We start from the raw sequence: 21342 nt of genomic DNA on the forward strand, positions 1-21342 counted from the left end.
GCCTTGTCCCTGACAGCATGGATGTTGAAAGGTTAATCCTTCAGCCGCTTAACCTTTCTGATCCAGTCTCCCGTGTCTTGATTGTTTCATGGAAGCCTTCCACGAGAAAATCGTATTCCTACAAATGGAACAGGTTCACATCATGGTGCTCTTCTGAGGCCCTTGATCCTTTTACCTGTCCCATCCCGAAGTTTCTAGAATAACTTTGGCATTTGTCAGAGTAAGGTCTCAAAACTTCCTCCATTAGAATGCATGTCAGTGCTGTAGCCGCCTTCCATAAAGGTATCGGGGATGTCCCTATCTCAGTGCAACCCCTTGTAACACGCTTCTTGAAGGGCTTGCTTCACCTCAAGCCTCCACTGCGTCTTCTCCAATCCTGTGAACTTTGCTTTCTCACATGGAAAGTGATTTTCCTTCTGGCAATCACTTCGGCTCGCAGAGTTAGTGAGTTGCAGGCCCTAGTTACCTATCCGCCTTACACTAAACTTCTGCAAGACCGGGCGGTACTTCGCACTCACCCTAAATTCTTTCCTAAGGTAGTATCAGAGTTTCATCTCAATCAATCCATTATACTACCTACCTTCTTTCCCAGGCCCCATTCCAATCAAGGTGAGCAGGCTCTGCCTTCCCTTGACTGCAAACAAGCTCTAGCATTCTACCTAGAACATACAGCTAGAAGAGCACTCAATTATTTGTGTCTTTCCATTCTAACAAATTGGGGCAGCCTGTGGGTAAGCAGACTCTCTCCTCCTGGCTAGCAGACTACATATCCTTTTGCTATCAGCAAGCAGGCATTCCACTCCAAGACCGTGGTAAAGCACACTCTGTGAGGGCCATGGCGACTTCAGTAGCACCCCTACGATCGGTGCCACTTCCTGACATTTGCAGGGCTGCCACTTGGAGTTCTCTCCATAATTTTACAGCCCACTATTGCTTAGACAAAGCCGGAAGACAAGATTCCATCTTCGGCCAGTCTGTCTTGTGTAACCTATTTATGACGTGACATACCAACTAGAGATGGCGCCGGCCATATGGCCATATTGCCGTATTGCAAAATGGCGCCGGCCGTATGGCTGTATGGCCGTATGGCCGGCGCCATTTTGCAATACGATTCGAGTGCAGGAGGTCGCTCCCGGACCCCCGCTGGACTTTTGGCAAGTCTTGTGGGGGTCAGGAGGCCCCCCCCAAGCTGGCCAACAGTCCCATGGGGGTCCAGCGGGGGTCCGGGAGCGATCTCCTGCGCTCGTGACGTCGGGGGACAGGATCCAAAATGGCGCCGGCGCTACCTTTGCCTTGTCATATGGCAGGGCAAAGGTAGCGCCGGCGCCATTTCTATTAACGCACCCGTGGCCCGAGAGTGGAAGATCACACCGGGGACCCCCCACTGGACCCCAGGTAATTTAAGACATTTTGGGAGGGTTCGGGAGAGTGGGGGATTTATTTTAAAGGGTCGGGGTGGGTTTTAGGGTTGTTTTAGTGTGCCAGTTTTCCCGCCCTCCCCCTTCCCCTCCCCCTTCTCCCGATTTACGATTTTTGACCATAAATCGGGAGAATTCCTATTGTATATCGCCTCTAACGATTTTTGACGATTTAAAATATATCGGACGATATTTTAAATCGTCAAAAAACAATTCACATCCCTAATACCAACACCCTTCCGCCTGCCCGGTGGGGTTCAGGATGCTCTCTACCAAATTCCGCCCCAGTTGTTGTGCCTGTTGACTTTATATTGTCTACTTTTGAGGTAAGACTCAAACCAACGGAGGGGGGTGTCTGATATGCCTATTTCATTAAGACGGTTGATAAGGGTATTGTGGTTTATGGTGTCGAATGCAACAAATATATCAAGCATAGGAATGTCCTTTGTCTAGCCCTGTGAGGAGGGAGTCAGTGAGTGCGATAAGTAGGGTTTCGGTACTGAAATGTCTACGAAATCCAAATTGTGAGGGTGAAAGAAAATTATGTTTTTCTACCTACCCTTGACTGCAAACGAGCTCTAGCATTCTACCAGAATGTTGGGAATTATTAGAAAGGGAATGATGAATAAAACGGAAAATGTCATAATGCCTCTGTATCGCTCCATGGTGAGACCGCACCTTGAATACTGTGTACAGTTCTGGTTGCCGCATCTCAAAAAAGATATAATTGCGATGGAGAAGGTACAGAGAAGGGCTACCAAAATAAGGGGAATGGAACAACTCCCCTATGAGGAAAGACTAAAGAGGTTAGGACTTTTCAGCTTGGAGAAGAGACGAATGAGGGGGGATATGATAGAGGTGTTTAAAATCATGAGAAGTCTAGAACGGGTAGATGTGAATCGGTTATTTACTCTTTCGGATAGTAGAAAGACTAGGGGGCACTCCATGAAGTTAGTATGGGGCACATTTAAAACTAATCGGAGAAAGTTCTTTTTTACTCAACGCACAATTAAACTCTGGAATTTGTTGCCAGAGGATGTGGTTAGTGCAGTTAGTATAGCTGTGTTTAAAAAAGGATTGGATAAGTGCTTGGAGAAGAAGTCCCTTACCTGCTATTAAGTTCACTTAGAGAATAGCCACTGCCATTAGCAATGGTAACATGGAATAGACTTAGCTTTTGGGTACTTGCCAGGTTCTTATGGCCTGGATTGGCCACTGTTGGAAACGGGATGCTGGGCTTGATGGACCCTTGGTCTGACCCCGTATGGCATTTTCTTATGTTCTTATGTTCTAGGTATTCAGTGAGTTGTATGTTCAGTGTTTTTTCTAGGATTTTTGCTAGAAAAGGAAAGTTGGAATGGGGCGGTAATTGGCCAGGTTAGAGGTGTCAGCTTTAGGTTTTTTAAGTATGGGTTTGATGATAGCTTGTTTGAGAGAGGTGGGGACTTCACCGAGTGCTAGGGAGCGGTTAATAATGTTGGCAATAGGAGTTGCTATTATTTGAGGGATGGTCAGGAGCAATTTAGTGGGTATGGTGTCACTGGGGTGTGTGGCAGGTTTCATTTTTTTTATAATGGATTCAATTTCTGAGGTGGTGGTGGGCTCAAAGGTGTTAAATAAGGCATTAGGATTGAGTGGTATAGTTTTAGTAGGGAGGTTGGTAATTGAGAAACGTGTCATAATCTTAGCTATTTTCTCATGAAAGAATTGGGCTAAATCATTACTTTTAGTTTTCACATCTTTGTCAGGGATGGGTGGAGGGGTGATTTTAGTCACTTCAGATACATAAGAAAAGAAAGCATTGGAATAGAATTGCAAATCATGGATTCTTTTTGCATGGAAGTCTCTTTTGGTATTGAGGATTTGTTCACGATATTTATGTAAGGTGGATCTATATTTATTGAGTTGGGTGGGTGAGGGGTCACTACGCCAGATTTTTTCTAATTTTCTGAGTGTACATTTCTTAATTTTTAATTCAGGTGTGTACCAAGGTTTTTTGTGGGTGATCTTTTTGTGAGTAAAGGGCAAATTTCATTGGCAATATTACTGGTGTTGGTGTCAGATAGGTCATGGTTGTGTAGATCATTCTTGAGTGCAGCAGCGAGGTCAACTTTGGAGCATGGTTTACGAAACTGGATGGTGTTACATATGGAGAATTTTTGCGGTGGGGTATATTGAAGGGAGAGGGTAGTTTGTATAAGGTGGTGATCAGACCAGGGTACGGGAGTGTAGGTGGGGGCATCGGGTGAGATAGTATTGTTAATGAATATGAGGTCTAGAGAGTGACCTGCTTGGTGTGTGGGGTTAGATAGGATTTGGTTGTAGCCCATTGCTTTGAGGGCTGATAGAAAGGTTTCGCAGGAGGGGGAGAGTGGAATTGCATCAGCATGGATATTGAAATCTCCCAGAATAATGGCAGGAGTGTTAATATTTATGTTTTGAATGATAAATTAAATGATGGGTGAGGGATTTTTTTCAAGTAACCCTGGGGGTATATAAACTAGACAGACTTGGAGGTGAGGGGATTTAAAAAGCCCAATTTCGAATTTAGGGGCAGTGCGGACAGTATGTGAAATTAATTTCAGTTCTTTGTGGCAAGCAGAATCCCTCCTCCCCTTTTTTTGGCTCTGGGTAAAGAGTAAATATCATAGATATGGTTGGGGAGTTCATTGAGCAAGACTAAATCAGTTTCTTATAGCCAAGTCTCTGTGATAGCACATATATCAGGTTTGTCATCTAGGAGCAAGCCATGGAGTATGGGGTTTTTTTTGGTTATGGATTGTGCATTGAAAAGCATTACAGTGAGGGCCGTGAGGCCTAAAATTTGGGTGAAATGTGTGAGCATGATTGGGATTTGTTGACTGGCAAAATAATTGTGCTGGGTGAATGAATGTGTGATTGGTTGATGGTAGTAGCTGTACTGGACTTGAAACTTTCAAATGGGGATAGTAACTCTAAGTAAGTACTTACCAGATGGTATGGTTTGATTTAACGGTTAGGATGGAGAGAAGTCACACGAAGATCAACATCTTGAATTTCAAAAATAAGGATTTTACCAAAATGGAAAAGTACCTTGAGGAAGAGCTTTAAAACTGGGAAAAGTGGATTAAATTAAAGGAGCTCTTACTAAAAGCAACAAATCTTTATGTAATAAAAGTAAGAGGAAAAGAAAACAGATATCGTTCTCCAAGATGATGGCCAAAAAAATAAAGGCAAAAAAAAATCATCATTCAAAAAAATACAAAGGCTCCCAAAAAGAGGAACACAGGGAGGAATATCTTGTGAAACTGAAGGAGACAAGGAAATAAATCAGGATAGCCAAAGGTCAAGCAGAAGAAAGGAATGCCAAAGAGAGAAAACAAGTTGACAAAACATTTTTCAGATAGAGGAAGGAAGAAGGCCAGAGGGGTTGGTATAAAATGAAAAGGAGACCAGGAGCAATGTGTGTAAAAAAGATGAACAAACAGAGGAAATTTTAAACAAATAATTGAGCTCGGTGTTCATTAAAGAAGACAATAGAGAAGGACTTTTGCTGGTTGGCAAGAGTACAGATAAGTGTGAGGTAGAACTGTCAAAACTGAAAGTGGACAAGACTGGATGAGATATATCCCAGGATACTAAGGGAGTTAATAGAGTGCTGGCAGGTCCACTGACGAACTTGTTCAGTAGATCCTCGGAGAAGAGAGAATGGAGCCACAGGATTGGAGAAGGGTGGTTGTGGTCCCAGTTTACAAAAATGGTAGCAAAGAAAAGGCTAGAAACTACAGGTTGATTTTCCCTTAGTCATGGGAAAATTAATGGAAAAGCTGCTGAAGGAAAGGATATATTCGAGATAACATGGTTTTTCCAGAGGAAGGTCGTGTCAGATGAACCTGATTGATTATTTTGATTGGGTAATTAGAGAATTAAATCAAGAAGGAGCATTTGATGTGGTTTATTTGGATTTCCACAAAGCTTGTGATAGGGTCCTGCAAAGGGGGGACATGAATAAATTAAGAAGCCTGAGAGTGGGTCCTGAAGTGGTAGAATGAATTACAGATTGATTGATTGATGACCACATGTAACAGTAAATGGAACCTACTCTGAAAACAGAATAGTAATAAGTGGAGTGCCTCAAGGTTCAGTTCTTGGATATGCTTTGTTCAACATCTTTGTGAATGATATACAATGATATACAAACTTTCCTACACATACACACTCATTCTCTCTCATGTGCAATATCACACACACACACACTCTTCCACATGCAACCACATACACACATGCTTGCTTCTCTCTCTCCAACATGCAGTCATATGCATGCATGCTCACTTTCTCTCTTGTCCACATGCAATCACACACATGCATGCTCGCTTTCCCTCCCCCACATGCAATCACAAATATGCACACTCACTCCCTCCCCCACATGCAATCACACATATGCACACTCACTCTCTTCCCACATGAAATCACATACATGCTCGTTCTCTCTTCCCTATATACAGTCTTTCACACAAACATGTTCGCTTTGTCTCTTACCTGCAGTCAGGGGTGGATTGTGGGAAAATAGTGGCCCGGGGGATTTTTCTCCATACTGGCCCATGGGTAACCAATTACATATACAATATAATGTACATATAATTTACATATATATGTATACACCCCTATATTTTGGTATGGTCCTCCCATATCAACACAGTACTATTTGCCAAAACTCAAAGAATAACAACTCCACCTATGAAAAAGAATACCACAAATATTACACCAGAATCTAAAATATCAATACACCTCCTATCAGGAAAACAGAACAGGCCAAGCTAGTACAGATCCCTACAGAGAAACCACATGCTAAAAGAATGCTTCATCTCAGTCTTTGCATGCAGAACACAAACTCTCACCAAATACAGAATACAAAATGAAGGAGCACAAATGACAAAAACTGAAATGGAGCTCCAAGAAGCCAGACTCCATGTATTAACAATAGAAAATAGAACCACCATTCCTCATAAAACAAATAAAATCAAGAAACATAAAGCATCAATTATAATAGTAAAACCATAATAAAAGAATATTTTAAAACTACTGATAAATAGAATTTCTATTAATTAAAATATATACATTTTTTACAATGTCCCAAACACTAATAAAATATTTCAAAACAGCACATATCTCAAATAACATTCAATAATTAAAACTAATAAGGATTTTAAAAAGCCCCTGCTGTCCCCTTCTGTGGGAGCTCTTTATTTCCAGTCACCCTGATATTGTCGAGGATTAGGAGGTTATCCTCTCTCTCTCACACATACTCACATGTCCATTCTCTCTCACACATACACTGTCACATACATACCATTCATGCTCTTATACCCACCATAACCTCTCACTCTCACTGACACTGACACACTCTCAGGCTCTAAGACACTCTCCCTCCACACACACCCCCCACCCCCAGGCATGCACACATTCATTCTCACACACACAGACCCCCAGGCAGGCACCTATGCATTCACACACATATATTTATAACTTATTATACTAATCGTGTGCTTTCGCTCTCTACTCTCCCATCCTGTAAACCCCTTGTTCTTTGTAACTTTATTTTCATAGTTATTTGGTTACCCCTTGTTTCAATGTAAACCGGTACGATAAAACACCAGTCTTGAGTATCGGTATATCAAAAGTATTTAAATAAAATAAATAAATAAATAAATATACCCTCAGGCAGAGTCCTATTCATACACATGCACACACTAAAGGCAGACCCCCCCTCTCTTTCTTTTGCCAACAACCTTGGAACCTCTCTCATTCCTCTGCTGCCACTGTCACTGCTGCCGCATGGCTATTGGGGAGGTGCCGATTGCTGCTACTGACACTGAAGCCCATTCTGCTACCTCCTCTGTGCAGGCCCCGTGGGCTTCCACTTTCTCCATGCTGATCTCGTACATTGTGAGATCCGCATAGAGAAAGTGCTATTCTTGCACATTCCCAAAGATTACATGTGCCAATCACTAAAAAGTAATTTTTTTTTTTTTAACCTTTGCTGGCTGATCTTAGTTTTCTAATCGGTTGGTCACAGGCTTTTTTTTTCCACCTTCCCTTTCTTATTTTTTTGCCAATTCCTTTTATATTGTCTTTTTTTCTATTTTTTTTCTCTCCATCTTCTTCCCTCAAACACACACTCAGGTTCTCATTCTCACATGCTTTCTCTCTCTTCTCACACACACACACACACACACACACACAGCCTCTCACTGTCACATGCTGTCTCTCATACAATCATTGATACACACAGGCTCTCACTGGCACATGCTGTCTGACTCAAGCACAGGCTCTCACTCTCACATGCTCTCTCTCATACAATCATTCATATACACACACACAGGCTCTCACTCTCAAATGCTGTATCTCTCACATACACAGAGGCTCTCACATGCTGTCTCTGCAAACATTTAGATCCTCACTCCCACACACAATTTCTCAACTCATCTCATACATGCACACACACACTCTACAGACCCTCAGCCTCTCTCTCACCTCTGGGCCTCCTCTTTGCGGGTCGCCGCAGGATGGGCTCTGCAGCGGCCCTGATCTTCTCGGGCCGCCGCAGCCCTGCTACTGGGCCTCTTCCTCTTCTCGGGCCGCGGCGGCCCTGCTACCGGGCCTCTTCCTTTTCTCGGGCCGCTGCGATGATTCGCGGCGGCCCGTAAGCGCTGCTCCTCTTCTGCATGCGCTGATGCCCCTCCTCCTTCCTGCCCACGCAGCTCCTGCATCGTTTACTTCCGGGGCCATGCAGGCAGGAGGAGGAGCATCAGCGCGTTTAAACGCAATCTTTTTCTTCGGGCCGTGGTGACGTGAGCCTTACCACGGCCCTGCCGATCTGCCTGCTATATACGTGTTGCTGTTCAGCGGCCACATGAGCCTCCTTGCGCCCAGGGTCATTGGCTCCCCTCGGGATACCACTGCTCACGGCGCCCCCTAATACTTTGTTTGGAAGTTTTATAGGTCTGCCCCTGCCTGCAGTCACTCATGCTCGCCCTCTGCCTCTCCCACATGCAATCACACAATACTTTCTTGCTCTTGGTTTCTCCCACATGCAGTCACACACACACACACATGCTTGCTCCATCTCTCCCACATGCAGTCACACACATGCTTATTTCTTTTTCTACCGTATGTAATTACACACATGCTCTCTCTCCCCCACATGCAATCATACACACAAACACAGGCTTATATCCATCCTCACCCACTCAGGCTGCGACCCACCCACCCAGACTCTCGCTCACATGCACAGACTCAGACATACACCACAGCTAAGTTGATCAAGAGGATTTCCAAATTTCATCATATATCCCCTGTCCGCAAGATCTCCATTGGTTTTCTGTGCATTGTAGAACTGTATTTAAAGTTCTATGTCTAGCTCACAAGGCACTTTCTAAAAGATCACCAGACTGTCTTTTTAATTTGCTGATCCCTTATCAACCTACACATACTTTAAAGCCTTCACAAAAGTGATTACCCTCTGTAAAAGAAATTTACTTGGAAGGAAAGACAGTATTTTATATCAGGTACCATTGACTTGGAACTCATTGCCTCTGGATATTCCCCTTGAGGGTAACTATTTGAAATTTCGGAAGTTGGTCAGATCCTGATTTTTTATCCAGGTCTTTGATTGCATTAAGAGAGTGGTTCTCACCATTTTTCCCATCATGACACATCTGATGGACAAAACTCAAACATGACACACTGCTCATTACAATCCATAGATTTGAAAATATAGGGGCAGATTTTAAAAGATTTACGCGCGTAGGGGGGTTATGTGCGCTGGGCCTATTTTCAAAAGGCCTGGCGGCACGCATAAAGCCCTGGGACGCGTGTAAGTCCCGGGGCAGGGGCGTGCCAGAGGCCTCTGCAGGGCTGCTGGGCCGGGGGATTGTGTGCTGGCAGTTGGCCGGTAGACATAACTTCTACAACAAAGGTAACGGGGTGGGTTTTCTTTAGGGCTGGGGGGCGGGAAGGGAGGGGAAGGTGAGGGAGGGAACGGGGAAAGCCAGCTGGTCTTCCCGAGGGCTCGGCGCGCGCAAGTTGCACTAGTGTGCACCCCCTTGCGCGCGCATGTTATAAAATCAGGCGTACATTTGTGCGCGACGGGTAGCGTGCGCGTAGATTTTAAAATCTGCCCCATATTCATTTTTTTTGATAACTGCCTTAAAACATGCCCTTAGTAATGCCTCTTCTGAATGCAGCTAAATGTAAACACAATGTGGAATATATCGCATAATTTCAGCTGGATTAAGGGAGACCAATTTTTAGATAATCAGATTCCGAGGTAAATTGCTATTTACCACATAAATGGCTTGGAAACACTGCTCTCTGTGTTTTCTCATACACATGATAGTGCAAAAATTGTTGTATAGGCACTGATATAGCTTTAATACATGTAATTGGCATCAAGATAAGTGGAAAGAAACAAGAAGAGATCTATCTTGCTAGTGGTACTTTATTTCCTAGGTTTTTCCTCTCCTCCTTCATCTTTCCATTTTTTCTTTTCCTTTCCTTTTTCTTCAGGCTGTCTTACCTACCTCAGATCTGCTTGTGATCATCTTGATTCCTTTCACAGTGTTCAGGCTTATTTCCCCCACTTTGGTATATGACCATTGCTCCTCATCCCTGCATTATTGCTGTCTGCTACTCCTTCCCAGGCTCATTCTCCCTTTGTGATCTCTTCCTTTCTTTGTGTGTTATCTCTCCTCTCATCTTTGCACACTCTGTGTCCTCTCTCCACTTCTGTTTTGTCACTCTAAAAATCACAGTGCTATTCCATGGGGCAGGTGAAGCAGCTCTGGGATAGAGCAGGTATGAAGTACTCTTGTTCTTCTGCTGAGAACCAGTAAGCCTCAGGAGAAGGCAAAAGTAGCTGTAGTGCAGGAGAGAAATGTATTTCTTACTTGCCCTTTTTGGCAACTGCAGTCAGTATTTTGAGAACAATGTGAAAGGCGGCAGCAGAGGAAGGACAAAGAGACACAGTAACATAGTAAATGATGACAAAGACCAAAATAGCCTATCCAGGCTGCCCAGCAAGGTGTGGTTAGGGTTGTAATTGCCACTCCATGCAGGTTACCTCATCTTATTTTTAGGATTGTAACTGCCAGAAGGAGCAGGTTACCTGAAGCTTTAAATTCCACTCCTCCGATTAACATGCCCCCATGTTGAATATGTGCATCTAGAATTGTACTAGTCAGTCATTGAATATTCACCAGTCCTCAATTTGAGGTTCTCCTGGCACAGATTACACCTTTTTTTATGATGGCTCTTTGAATGAAAACTCTGTTTACTAAGATACCAGCATTTTCCAAGCCTAATAAAGCCACTAGAACTAAACTACAGAATGAATACTATCTTCAGTCAGTTTTCATTATTTCAATAGCCAATCATTTATGAGGGAACATTTACTAGCCCATAACTGGGACCCATTAACCAGCTATAAAAAACACATGGAAGTGAGGGAGAATGGTGGCCAAAAAACTTAAATTTTGTGACTGCAAATATATTGAATCAGCATAGTATCAAGTAACTTGAGTATTAATATGCCCAGACTGTAACAAAGAAATACCAAAGTTTAGAAAAAAAGACCATTTTAATAAGGTTAACCTGACCCATTAATTTAAGGCAATGATAGGCACTTCCGGTCCTCAGAGATGGTCTGATTTTCAGGATACTCACAGTAAATATGCATGAGATTTATTTGCTTACATTGTCTCCATTGAATGTAGATATCTCTCATGCATGTTTATTGTGAATATTCTGACAACCAAACTGATTAATGGCCCTCATGGAAAAAAATTGCCTGCCACTGGCATAAAGGATACCTGCATCCAACTAGTGAGTAACAAGCAGATTACAGTGGAAAGAGCATACCATAGTCTTGCCTAAGTCATCCTTGTGAGAGGCTCCCCATGAAGTCTAATACTCTATTGCCTCAGTTCTCTGGATCTTAACATAATGGATAATTGCCACAACTGATGTTTCACACTGCCAAAGTTTATCCATATTACAATATTGAAATATAAAAGCAAAAATTAGGGTATAAATCTTCCGAGAGAGTACAATTAAGTAGAAAAGCAAAACAGATTTTTATATCACACCAGGAGATAGCTCCTCTGCTTGATCAACTACAACTTGAAAGGAGTGGGTAGGAAAAATACCAATCAACTTAACTGAATACATTGTTATGTATTAACATCCATTCTGCATTCTTTGGATCCAAATAAACAGCAGCACTTTGCAAGTTTGAAGTGGAGAAAGATAAATGGACACTGCTGTGGACATGTTTAATGTAATTTTATTTTAACATATCCGCTGCAAGATAGACTGCTTATTAGTGTTGATGTGGCACATACTTTGGTACCCTATGAAATTTCAGATCATTCCACATCTGTAGTGTTACTGCAAAATGAAGGCGACACTTTTGCCTATTGCTCTTGAGCACCTGATTTTAACTCTGTGTCAGGAATGTTCCAAGTTGTAGATTAACACTGGGGACTTCAAAATATGTCCCTTCCTACTTAAATATTTCTGATGAGTCTGTTGAGTAATCAGGGCTTATAAAGTTAAGAGAGATAAAACTGGATTCTTCTCTACTGGCATACAGGCATGGACAGGTATGTCTGATCTCATAATTTCAATTACTCATGATTGGGTCAAATATTTAGGAGTAAGAAAGTGGATCTGAGGCACCTCCCTTGCCAAAGTAAACTACTCCCAGTGTTCATGTGAATTAACTGGTGACCATCTAGGCCAGGAAGTAATAAAGGAATCAGCTTTTCATCATAGGTCCTAAGGCCCTTTCCCCCAACTGCTTTTGGTAATCCCCACAAATCAAATACCATTGCATTTATTTTGTAGGTGTACTCTAATTATTTTATGCTTTTTTTTATATTTCACATCCCAGTCTTTTTTCAGCCTCTGATAGCTGAAATAGTAATATCCCAAAATCTTTTGAAATCAGAATGCTCACTTTGCAGAAGAATCATGAATGTGAGAAAAAGTCAACATTTTAGTTGGCAGTTTCACGCTGCTTGGTTAATCTGTGACATCATTTACATTTTACACTTTTATACAGCCTTACTTCACATATAATCTTTAGTAGCAAAAGCATTACATATATGGAAAAAGGTAAAATTGTTTACTTCAAAAGTAATGGTCATTTCTTAGGAAAAATGTAAATATACATAAGTATTAGTTACACTGAGATGGGCATAAGATTCTTGGAATTTAATGAGGTGTAGCCTAGTGGTTAGAGCAATGGGCTACGAACCAGGAGACCAGGGTTTGAGTCCCACTGTTGCTCCTCATGACCGTGGGAAAGTCACTTTACTCTCCATTGCCTCAGGTACAAACTTAGGGGTACATTTTTAAAAAAAAAGCATGAGCGCGTACTTTTGTTCGCTCACCAGGCGCAAACAAAGGTACGCCAGATTTCAATAGATACGCGCGTAGCCGCGCGTATCTTTTAAAATCCGGGGTCGGCACGCGCAAGGGGATGCACATTTGTGCACCTTGCGCGCGCCGAGCCCCCACCTTCCCCTCCCTTCCCCCTCCCCTCCTCACCTCCCCCAACTTTCCCCTCCCTTCCCCTCCCTTCCCCTACCTAACCCACCCCCCAGCCCTATCTATACCCCCCTAGCTTTATTGCAAAAGTTACGCCTGCCCGAAGCGTAACTTTTGCGCGTAACCCTTTTAAAATCTGCCCCTTAGATTGTAAGCCCTCTGGGGATAGGGAAATAGCTACAGTACCTGAATGTAATCCACTTTGAAGTGCTGAAAAAAGTGCAAAAAGTGGAATATAAATCTAAATATATTTAGATATTTAGAACCACATATCAAACAAAACCAAGGAGGGTTACCACAGACTCCTAACCCTAAGGCATTTAAAACCATTTCTCAACACTGATGATTTCAGAACTGTACTTCAAATACTTATCTTCTCCACCTTCGACTATTGTAACTCCCTTCTAATTGGTATACCCTTCTCATCCCTCAAACCACTTGAAATACTTCAGAACTCTGCTGCTAGAGTCCTAACTGGAAAAAAAAGAAATGACCATATTACGCCCATCTTATCCTCTCTTCACTGGCTCCCTATCACTGCACGAATCGCTTACAAATCCATGACTATCATCCATAAAGTCCTTAACAATGATCATCAAGGACTTAACACCCTTAACATAACTCTTCAAAACTCCTCAAGAAACCTACGATCCAGCAATTCAAACCTCTTATCTATCCCCACTGTCAAAGATGCTCATCTAACAACAACAAGAGAGAGAGCCTTCTCCATCGCCTCCCCTAATCTTTGGAACACACTACCTGAAGACCTAAGATCTCAACACAATATCAAAACCTTCAAAAAAGACCTAAAAACTTTACTGTTTTGTAAATTCTTCATGGATCCACAATCTTCTACACAGACCAACTCTCAAATGAACCCATAACCTTAATTATCATCCATAATAACCTCCCTCCACATTCAACCTTATATCTTCAGAGACTTACTTGGTTATGTTTATTATTGTAATTACAACATGTTATGATATTTCAAAACCTCTTTGTTAAATTTATTCACTTTGTAAACCGTTATGATGGCTTCCCGAATAACGGTTTATAAACTCTTCAAATAAATAAAATAAACAGTATATACAGTCATTGGGATCAATTAGCTATATCCCTGATCTACTCTGGCATTTTCCAAATTAGTAAAAAGGTTTTTATACAGTACTTTTTAGTGCATCTAAAGAGTTGTTTGAATTGGTATGTGTATTTGATTATAACATCATGGCTAATTTTATTGAATTTCAGATGGCGGAACTTTCTATAAAACATTCAGGAAGTTTCAGACGATTTCCTGGTAAGCAAAAATAAACCTAAGTGCCAAACAAAAATAAGGTAGTCTTTTATGAGAGTTTTTTTTTAATACTTTAAAGAATTGTGTCTTGTGAGCTTAGAGAGCTTACGTTATTAATGGATTCTAGTTCCAAAGTTTAGAAAGCTCTCTTGGATTCTAGTCCCAAAGCCAACATGGTTTAAGCCAAGGGAAGTCTTACCTCACAAACTTACTACATTTTTTTGAGGACATAAACATGTATATAAAGGTGAGCTAGTTGATTTAGTGTATCTGAATTTCTAGAAAGCATTTAACAAAGTAATTCATTAATTTCTTAGGAAATTAAAAAGTCATGGGATAAGAGTCCACTGCTTTTTAATATATTTATATAAAACTTGCAAATTGGAACAGCAAATGAGGTGATCACAAAATTATTCAAAGTTGTTAAATCGCAAGAGGATTGTGAGAAATTGCAAGGGGATATTGCGAAACAGGGAGACTGGGCATGCAAATGGCAAATTAAATTTAATGTGGACAAGTGCAAAGTAATGCACTTAGGGAAGAGTAACCAAAATTATAGCTACATAATACAAGGTTCCACATTAGGTGTCACCACTCAGGAAAAGGATCTAGGTGTCATTGTTGAAAATACATTGAAATCTTCTGCACAGCGTGCAGCAGCAACCAAGAAAGCAAATAGAATGCTAGGGATTATTAGGAAAGGAATGGAGAATAAAACAGAGAATATTATAATGCCTCTATACTGCTTCATGGTGCAATCTCATCTTGAGTATTGCATGCAGTTCTGGTTTCCACATCTCAAGAAAGATATAGCAGAATTAGAAAAGGAACAGAGAAGGGCAACCAAAATCATAAAGGGGATGGAACAATAACCTTATGAAGAAAGGCTGAAATGTTAGGACTCTTCAGCTTGGAGAAGACAGCTGAGGGGAGATATGATAGAGATCTATAAAATAATGAGTGGAACAGAACAAGTAAACGTTAATCTGTTGTTTACTCTTTCGAAAATTGCAAAGACCAGGGGACACACAATGAAGTTACTGGGTAATACATTTAAAACTAGTAAGAGAAAATATTGTTTTGCTCAATGGATAATTAAGCTCTAGAATTCGTTGCCAGAGGATGTGATGAAAGATGTTAGTGGAGCTGCATTTAAAAAAGGTTTGGACAAGTTCCTAGAGAAAAAGTCCATAAACATTATTAAGTTAGAGTTGCAGAAATCCACTGCTTATACTTGAGATAAGCAGCTTGGAATATATCTACCCTTGGGATTCTGCCAGGTACTTATGACCTGGCTTGGCCACTATTGGAAACAGTATACTGGGCTTGATGGACCTTTGGCTGATCCAGTATGGCAAATCTTCTGTTCTTATGAATACATTCTGGTATCTCAGTTTTTAAATATACCCAAGTTACCAGGATAATAATGGTGCAGTACTTTGTCTTCTGTTTTGGAAGCTATCAGCCCTTCAGTTAGACTGGTCTTAATCATACAAATTCCATGCATGCTTTCTTCCGATTGATGAACTGTACTACATGTTTCTGAATTAAGTGATTATTGCAAGAGAGCTGGACTCAGCAAACCTTGTCATCTTTCAAATTTTTCAAATATGAAGCTGTACGGTGTGTGATGAGAGAGAATTTTCATTATATATAGTACCTTATTAAACCAGTCATTACTGATCTAATTGTCAAACTAATATTTCTTAAACATTAGAACTGTATAGTAAAATGTTAATCACATGCTAGATTTTGTCCCAGGAAATGTACAAATTATAATTCTGTTTTTCCTGTAGCTTTGTATATCTTAGGTTGGTATGTGTTACTGTTGGCACTAAAAATTTGATTAATAACTTTTTTCTAATTATGCATTCTATTGTAGTGACTGTCCCAACAGTACAGCATATTGAGTCAAAATCAAGTGCATCAACTACATGTTGTAAGTTTGTAGTGCAGCTGTGGTAGTTATAGCAATGTTGTTAGCCTGATACCTATGGAGTAGAAGAGAGAGACCTGATGGTTACAGCAGCAGGCTGAGAACCAGGGAAGCCAGGGTTCAAATCTGACTGATTCACCTTGTGACCTTAGGCAAGTCACTTCACTCTCCATTGCCTTAAGTACAAATTTAGGGAATCATTTACTAATCATTTTCCCATAGACATAGAATGGGGCAAAAGCCTTAGTTAATCAGGCCTTAAGGTGTAATTTTCAAAAGGATTTACATGCTTAAAACTGGGTTTTATACATGTAAATGCACTTTACCTGTGTAAGTGGGCTTTTGAAAATTCCTACAATATATACCATTGAATTGTCAATAGGTTTTACATGCATAAGTGCACTTTAAGCATAAAAATGGGCTTTTGAAAATTGCTATGATAGTATGTTACATATACACGTGTAACTCCTTTGAAAATTACTTCCTTAGAACATAAGCCCTTGAGCTACCAGTGAAAAGGCATGAGCTAAATAAAATTACACAAAAAAAAATTAAAACCTTTAAAGGACCAACAAAAAAAGATGCTGTAGTACGTGAGCTTTCGAGACCACCACTGGTCCCTTCTTTAGATGTGACCTACTGAGTTTCTATATAATAGCTTTAGGTGTCAATATATCTTTTTGTAATTGTACAATGGGAATTTTTGTGTTCTATTTCAGTGGCTGTCCCAACAGTGCTGCCTGTGGAATCAAAATCTAGTGCATCATTCACACGTGGTAGGTTTCAATATCAAGCTAAAGTTTATGCTATCAGTAATGAATTATTAAACTTATTGAGGATTTGTGTGTATGATGGTTTTCTCAAAAACTGTTTCATAAAGACTCTTCTCATAGAACTGGTAACTGAAAAAGCTAAGAAGTAATTTGGGATGAATTGTTAAGTTGAAATTAGTGACAATATGTTTGCTTCTATGGTTATTTATTGTCTAAAAATCTGATCCTTTGCATCCTCATATACATACAATTCCAATAAGCATTAGTTAAGCCATGGAATAGAACCTTTACTGACGTCCTGAAAATAATATACAAATTGAATTGATCCAAGAATGTGTACTGTAAAAGATATTTGAAATTTGTTTTTCAGGTGATTGGTTTGCTAGCCCTTCCTTCATTTTAAACTAGCAGTGTCAGTCTTCTGGGAATGAGTTTGTTCTTATACAGTTTGTTCGAAACACTATCTACTGTTTTAGGAATATGTATTTTTATGACTAGGCATCTATTATCTTTTGAAAGTTATTTCTATTTTAGATAAACAGGAAATAAATAATGCTTTCAGATCCTTTGTCCAAACCAGCTCCTCAGTTCTATGAAAGATTTAGTCCATGGTGATCCATTTTGGCTATTTGAACTAGCACAGATCTTTGACTTTTCATGCACTAGAATTGGACCTTTAATGTTTCTCATTATCAATTTGAGTTTACAGTACATTTAATTATCCCAGGATAAGCAGGATGCTAGTCCTCACATATGGGTGACATCAGTAATGGAGCCCTATGTATGGAAAACTTCTTTCAAAGTTTCTATGAAACTTTTGACTGGCACCAGAGTGCCTACTGAGCATGCCCAGCATGCCATGATATTCCTGGCCACAGGGGTCTCCCTTCAGTCTTCTTTTTTCCGCGGAGCAGTTAGCCTCGCGGTTTCTAGGAGTCCTGTGGAGAATTCTCCACAACTTTAAAACTTCAAAAAAATTTAGAAAACTTCTACCGCAAGGGTCTCCCCTTAGTATAACCATTGTGGTAAGTTTTACCTTCTTTTGCGGTTCCGTTCCGTTTTTTCATCCGATTTTTACTCCCTAGTCATCGGTCGTCGACGGCTGTCCGGCCCACAATGGCTACGGGGATTAAAAAGTGCCCTAAATGCACTAGGAACATGTCCATTACCGACCCTCACCAGGATTGTGTCCTCTGTCTGGGTCAGGATCATGATGTTAAGGCTTGTCCCTTATGTGCCACCATGACATCAAAAGGCCGTCGCCTTCATCTCGAAAAAATGGAACAATTGTTCAAAATACAGCTTTTGCCCGCACCATCTTCGTCAGCACAATCGTCTCCGGCTGGGTCGATTCGAAAGGTGGTGTTTAAAAAGCGTCTACCAGGTGAGTCGGGAGATGCCCCTCTTTCCTCCCCCTCTCCATCGTCAAGGGCGTCGACATCAGGTAGTGAGAAAGCCCGGGAAAAGGAGAAGCATCGGCATCGTAGGCCGCATACGGCGACTACTGCCACGATTCCCGGTGAGCCATCGACAGACGTCGGATTGACAACTAAGAAACCTCGGCTCGAGGTTCAGGCTTCGGAGCCATCGACAGGGCGATCCCCGCCGATTCCGGCGCAGGGAACCGTACCTTCTCAGGGCTCTGAGGAGGTACCGGCATCGCCAATACCGCCTCCCCCCATGGGTGCTCTGTTCTCACCATCCATGCGGGCGGAACTTGATGTATACATACGTTAAGCGGTACGGGAAGCATTCCTCGAGGCGATACCAAGGCCTCAACCTTCTACGCCAGCGATGCCATCGACACTGATTCCGGTATCGACAGGGATATCGCTCCCGACACCGATGACACCGCCTGTTCCGGCACCGGTATCCTCGATGCCGGTTCCCACCATTCCATCAAGAACACCATCGATGCCGTCGATGCCGATTTTACCTATTCCTACGCAGGGACCTTCGATGCCATCGATGCCCATGCCCATGCCAGCACCGATGATTCCATCGATGCCAGGACAGGAAGTTTCCATATTCCAGCCTTTAATGGACAAATTGGACTCTTTAATCCAGGTTTTCTCTGGTACACCTCATGATCTGGATCAGGATACTTTTTCAGAGCCATTACCTGGTCCATCGGGCGTTATTCCACCTGTGAGGCCAAAATCACCACAGCTGCCTGGCATTCCCTTCAAACCTCTTGGACCATCAGGTCACCCAGTGGACACTGGTACTGACTCCGGAGAAGATGTCTCATCTGATGAAGATATCTTATCTCAACCTTCACCACCAGAAGATAGAAGGAAATCACCACCGGAGGATCTTTCCTTCTCTAACTTCATTAAAGATATGTCAGAAACCATACCATTCTCACTTCTTTCTGAGCTGGATACCAGGCAGAAAACTTTGGAGGTGCTACAATTCGTTGATCCTCCTAAAGAGATATTAGCTATTCCAGTACATGAAGTTCTTCAAGAGCTAATGTACCGGATGTGGGAACACCCTGGATCAGTGGCGGCAGTTAACAAACGAGCAGATGCCACATATCTCGTCCAACCCATACCCGGCTTTCAAAAATCTCAACTACCACCCCAATTGGTGGTAGTTGAATCAGCCCAAAAGAAGGCCAAGAGGCTTAAATCACATGCTTCCACACCTCCAGGAAAAGACAGTCATTTCCTGGACAGTCTGGGCAGAAACATTTTTCAAGGTGCAATGCTGGTTTCCAGAATTAACTCTTACCAACTATTCATGAACCAGTACCAGCGCAATTTATGGAAACAGGTAGAAGGTCTCACTCAAGAACTTCCAGAACAGTTCCAAGAGGGTTTCTTAAATCTCGTGCACAAAGGCCTAGAAGCGGGCAAGCACGAAGTGCGTGCCACATATGACACTTTCGAGACGGCTTCCCGGTTATCAGCCTCAGGTATTACGGCTCGCAGATGGGCCTGGTTAAAATCTTCTGAACTAAGGCCAGAAGTCCAAGAAAGATTGGCCGACCTACCTTGTCTTGGTGAAAACCTTTTTGGAGACAAGGTCAAGGAGGCGGTGGCGACCATCAAAGACCATACTGAAACCCTGAAGCAACTTTCTCTAATTCCTCAGGACACACATCAATCTTCTAGGAGGCCTCCTAGAAGAGACATAAGGAGACCTTACTATTGCCCTCGGCATTACTATCCTCCAGCAGGCCGAGCCAGGCAACCACGCCCCACTCAGAGTTCTCAAGTCCGCCAAAGGCCTACTAGGCCCCAACCGCCTGCCCAGACTACGTCTACTTCAGGCTTTTGAAGTTCAACCAGAGAGCAGAAGCCCCTACCAAAATCCTCTTCCACACTTACCAGTCGGAGGGCGCATAGCTTATTACCATCACACTTGGACCTCCATCACAACAGACCAATGGGTACTCTCAATTACATCTCAAGGGTACCGATTGGATTTTCTCACTGTACCAAACGACAATCCTCCTCTTTCATCTTGGACAGTGAACCATCACTCAAACATCCTACAAGCAGAATTATCCACCCTTCTGAGAACCAGGGCCATAGAACCAGTTCCCAGGCCTCAGTGGGGCAGAGGATTCTACTCCCGATATTTCCTCATTCCAAAGAAAACCGGAAGTCTACGTCCTATCCTAGACCTCAGAAATCTCAACAAGTTTCTCAAAAAAGAAAAATTCAGGATGGTATCGTTAGGCACCATGCTACCTCTTCTTCAAAAAGGGGATTGGCTCTGCTCTCTGGATCTTCAAGTCGCCTATGCTCACATTCCCATCTTTCCTCCTCATCGCCAGTACCTGCGATTTCTGATCGAATGACAACACTTTCAATACAGAGTGCTACCATTCGACCTTGCCTCAGCACCTCGAGTATTCACAAAGTGCCTTGCAGTGGCGGTGGCACATCTTCACAAACAAAGAGTGCATGTATTCCCTTATCTGGACGATTGGCTCATCAAGAGTACAACACAAGAAGGAGCTCTCAAATCCCTCAAGCTCACAGTCCAGTTACTTCACTCCTTGGGATTTCTCATCAACTACCAGAAATCCCACCTCACACCATCTCACCTACTACAATTCATAGGTGCAGATTTAAACACAGTCATAGCAAAAGCTTTTCTTCCAAAAGACCGTGCTCAAACACTCGTCCTCCTGACGCACTCGTTTCGCAATCACTCTCGAGTTACAGCTCATCAGTGCCTCACCATACTGGGACACATGGCCTCCACAGTTCATGTAACTCCCATGGCCAGACTGACCATGAGACTACTGCAATGGACACTCAAATCTCAATGGATTCAGGCCATTCAGCCGTTGTCCACTCCCATTCAGATAACATC

At 42.1% G+C, this 21342-nt stretch overlaps 1 protein-coding gene across 7 annotated transcripts in view; it reads left to right on the forward strand.

Moving 5' to 3' along the window:
* The window catches only part of DZIP1 (DAZ interacting zinc finger protein 1), a 600492-nt gene that overhangs the window by 227710 nt on the left and 351440 nt on the right, over window positions 1–21342 (forward strand). For 5 of the 7 annotated variants that reach the window (XM_029604725.1, XM_029604724.1, XM_029604720.1 and 2 more), the window contains exons 9-11: window positions 14256–14304; window positions 16184–16240; window positions 16957–17013. In XM_029604725.1, the coding sequence (XP_029460585.1) occupies window positions 14256–14304; window positions 16184–16240; window positions 16957–17013 (163 nt within the window). The remainder of the gene's footprint in view (window positions 1–14255; window positions 14305–16183; window positions 16241–16956; window positions 17014–21342) is intronic. The other 2 variants (XM_029604722.1, XM_029604723.1) reach the window with 1 other exon arrangement.

This window comes from Rhinatrema bivittatum, chromosome 5 (genome assembly GCF_901001135.1).
Source record: "Rhinatrema bivittatum chromosome 5, aRhiBiv1.1, whole genome shotgun sequence".
Taxonomy (NCBI): Eukaryota; Metazoa; Chordata; class Amphibia; order Gymnophiona; family Rhinatrematidae; genus Rhinatrema; species Rhinatrema bivittatum.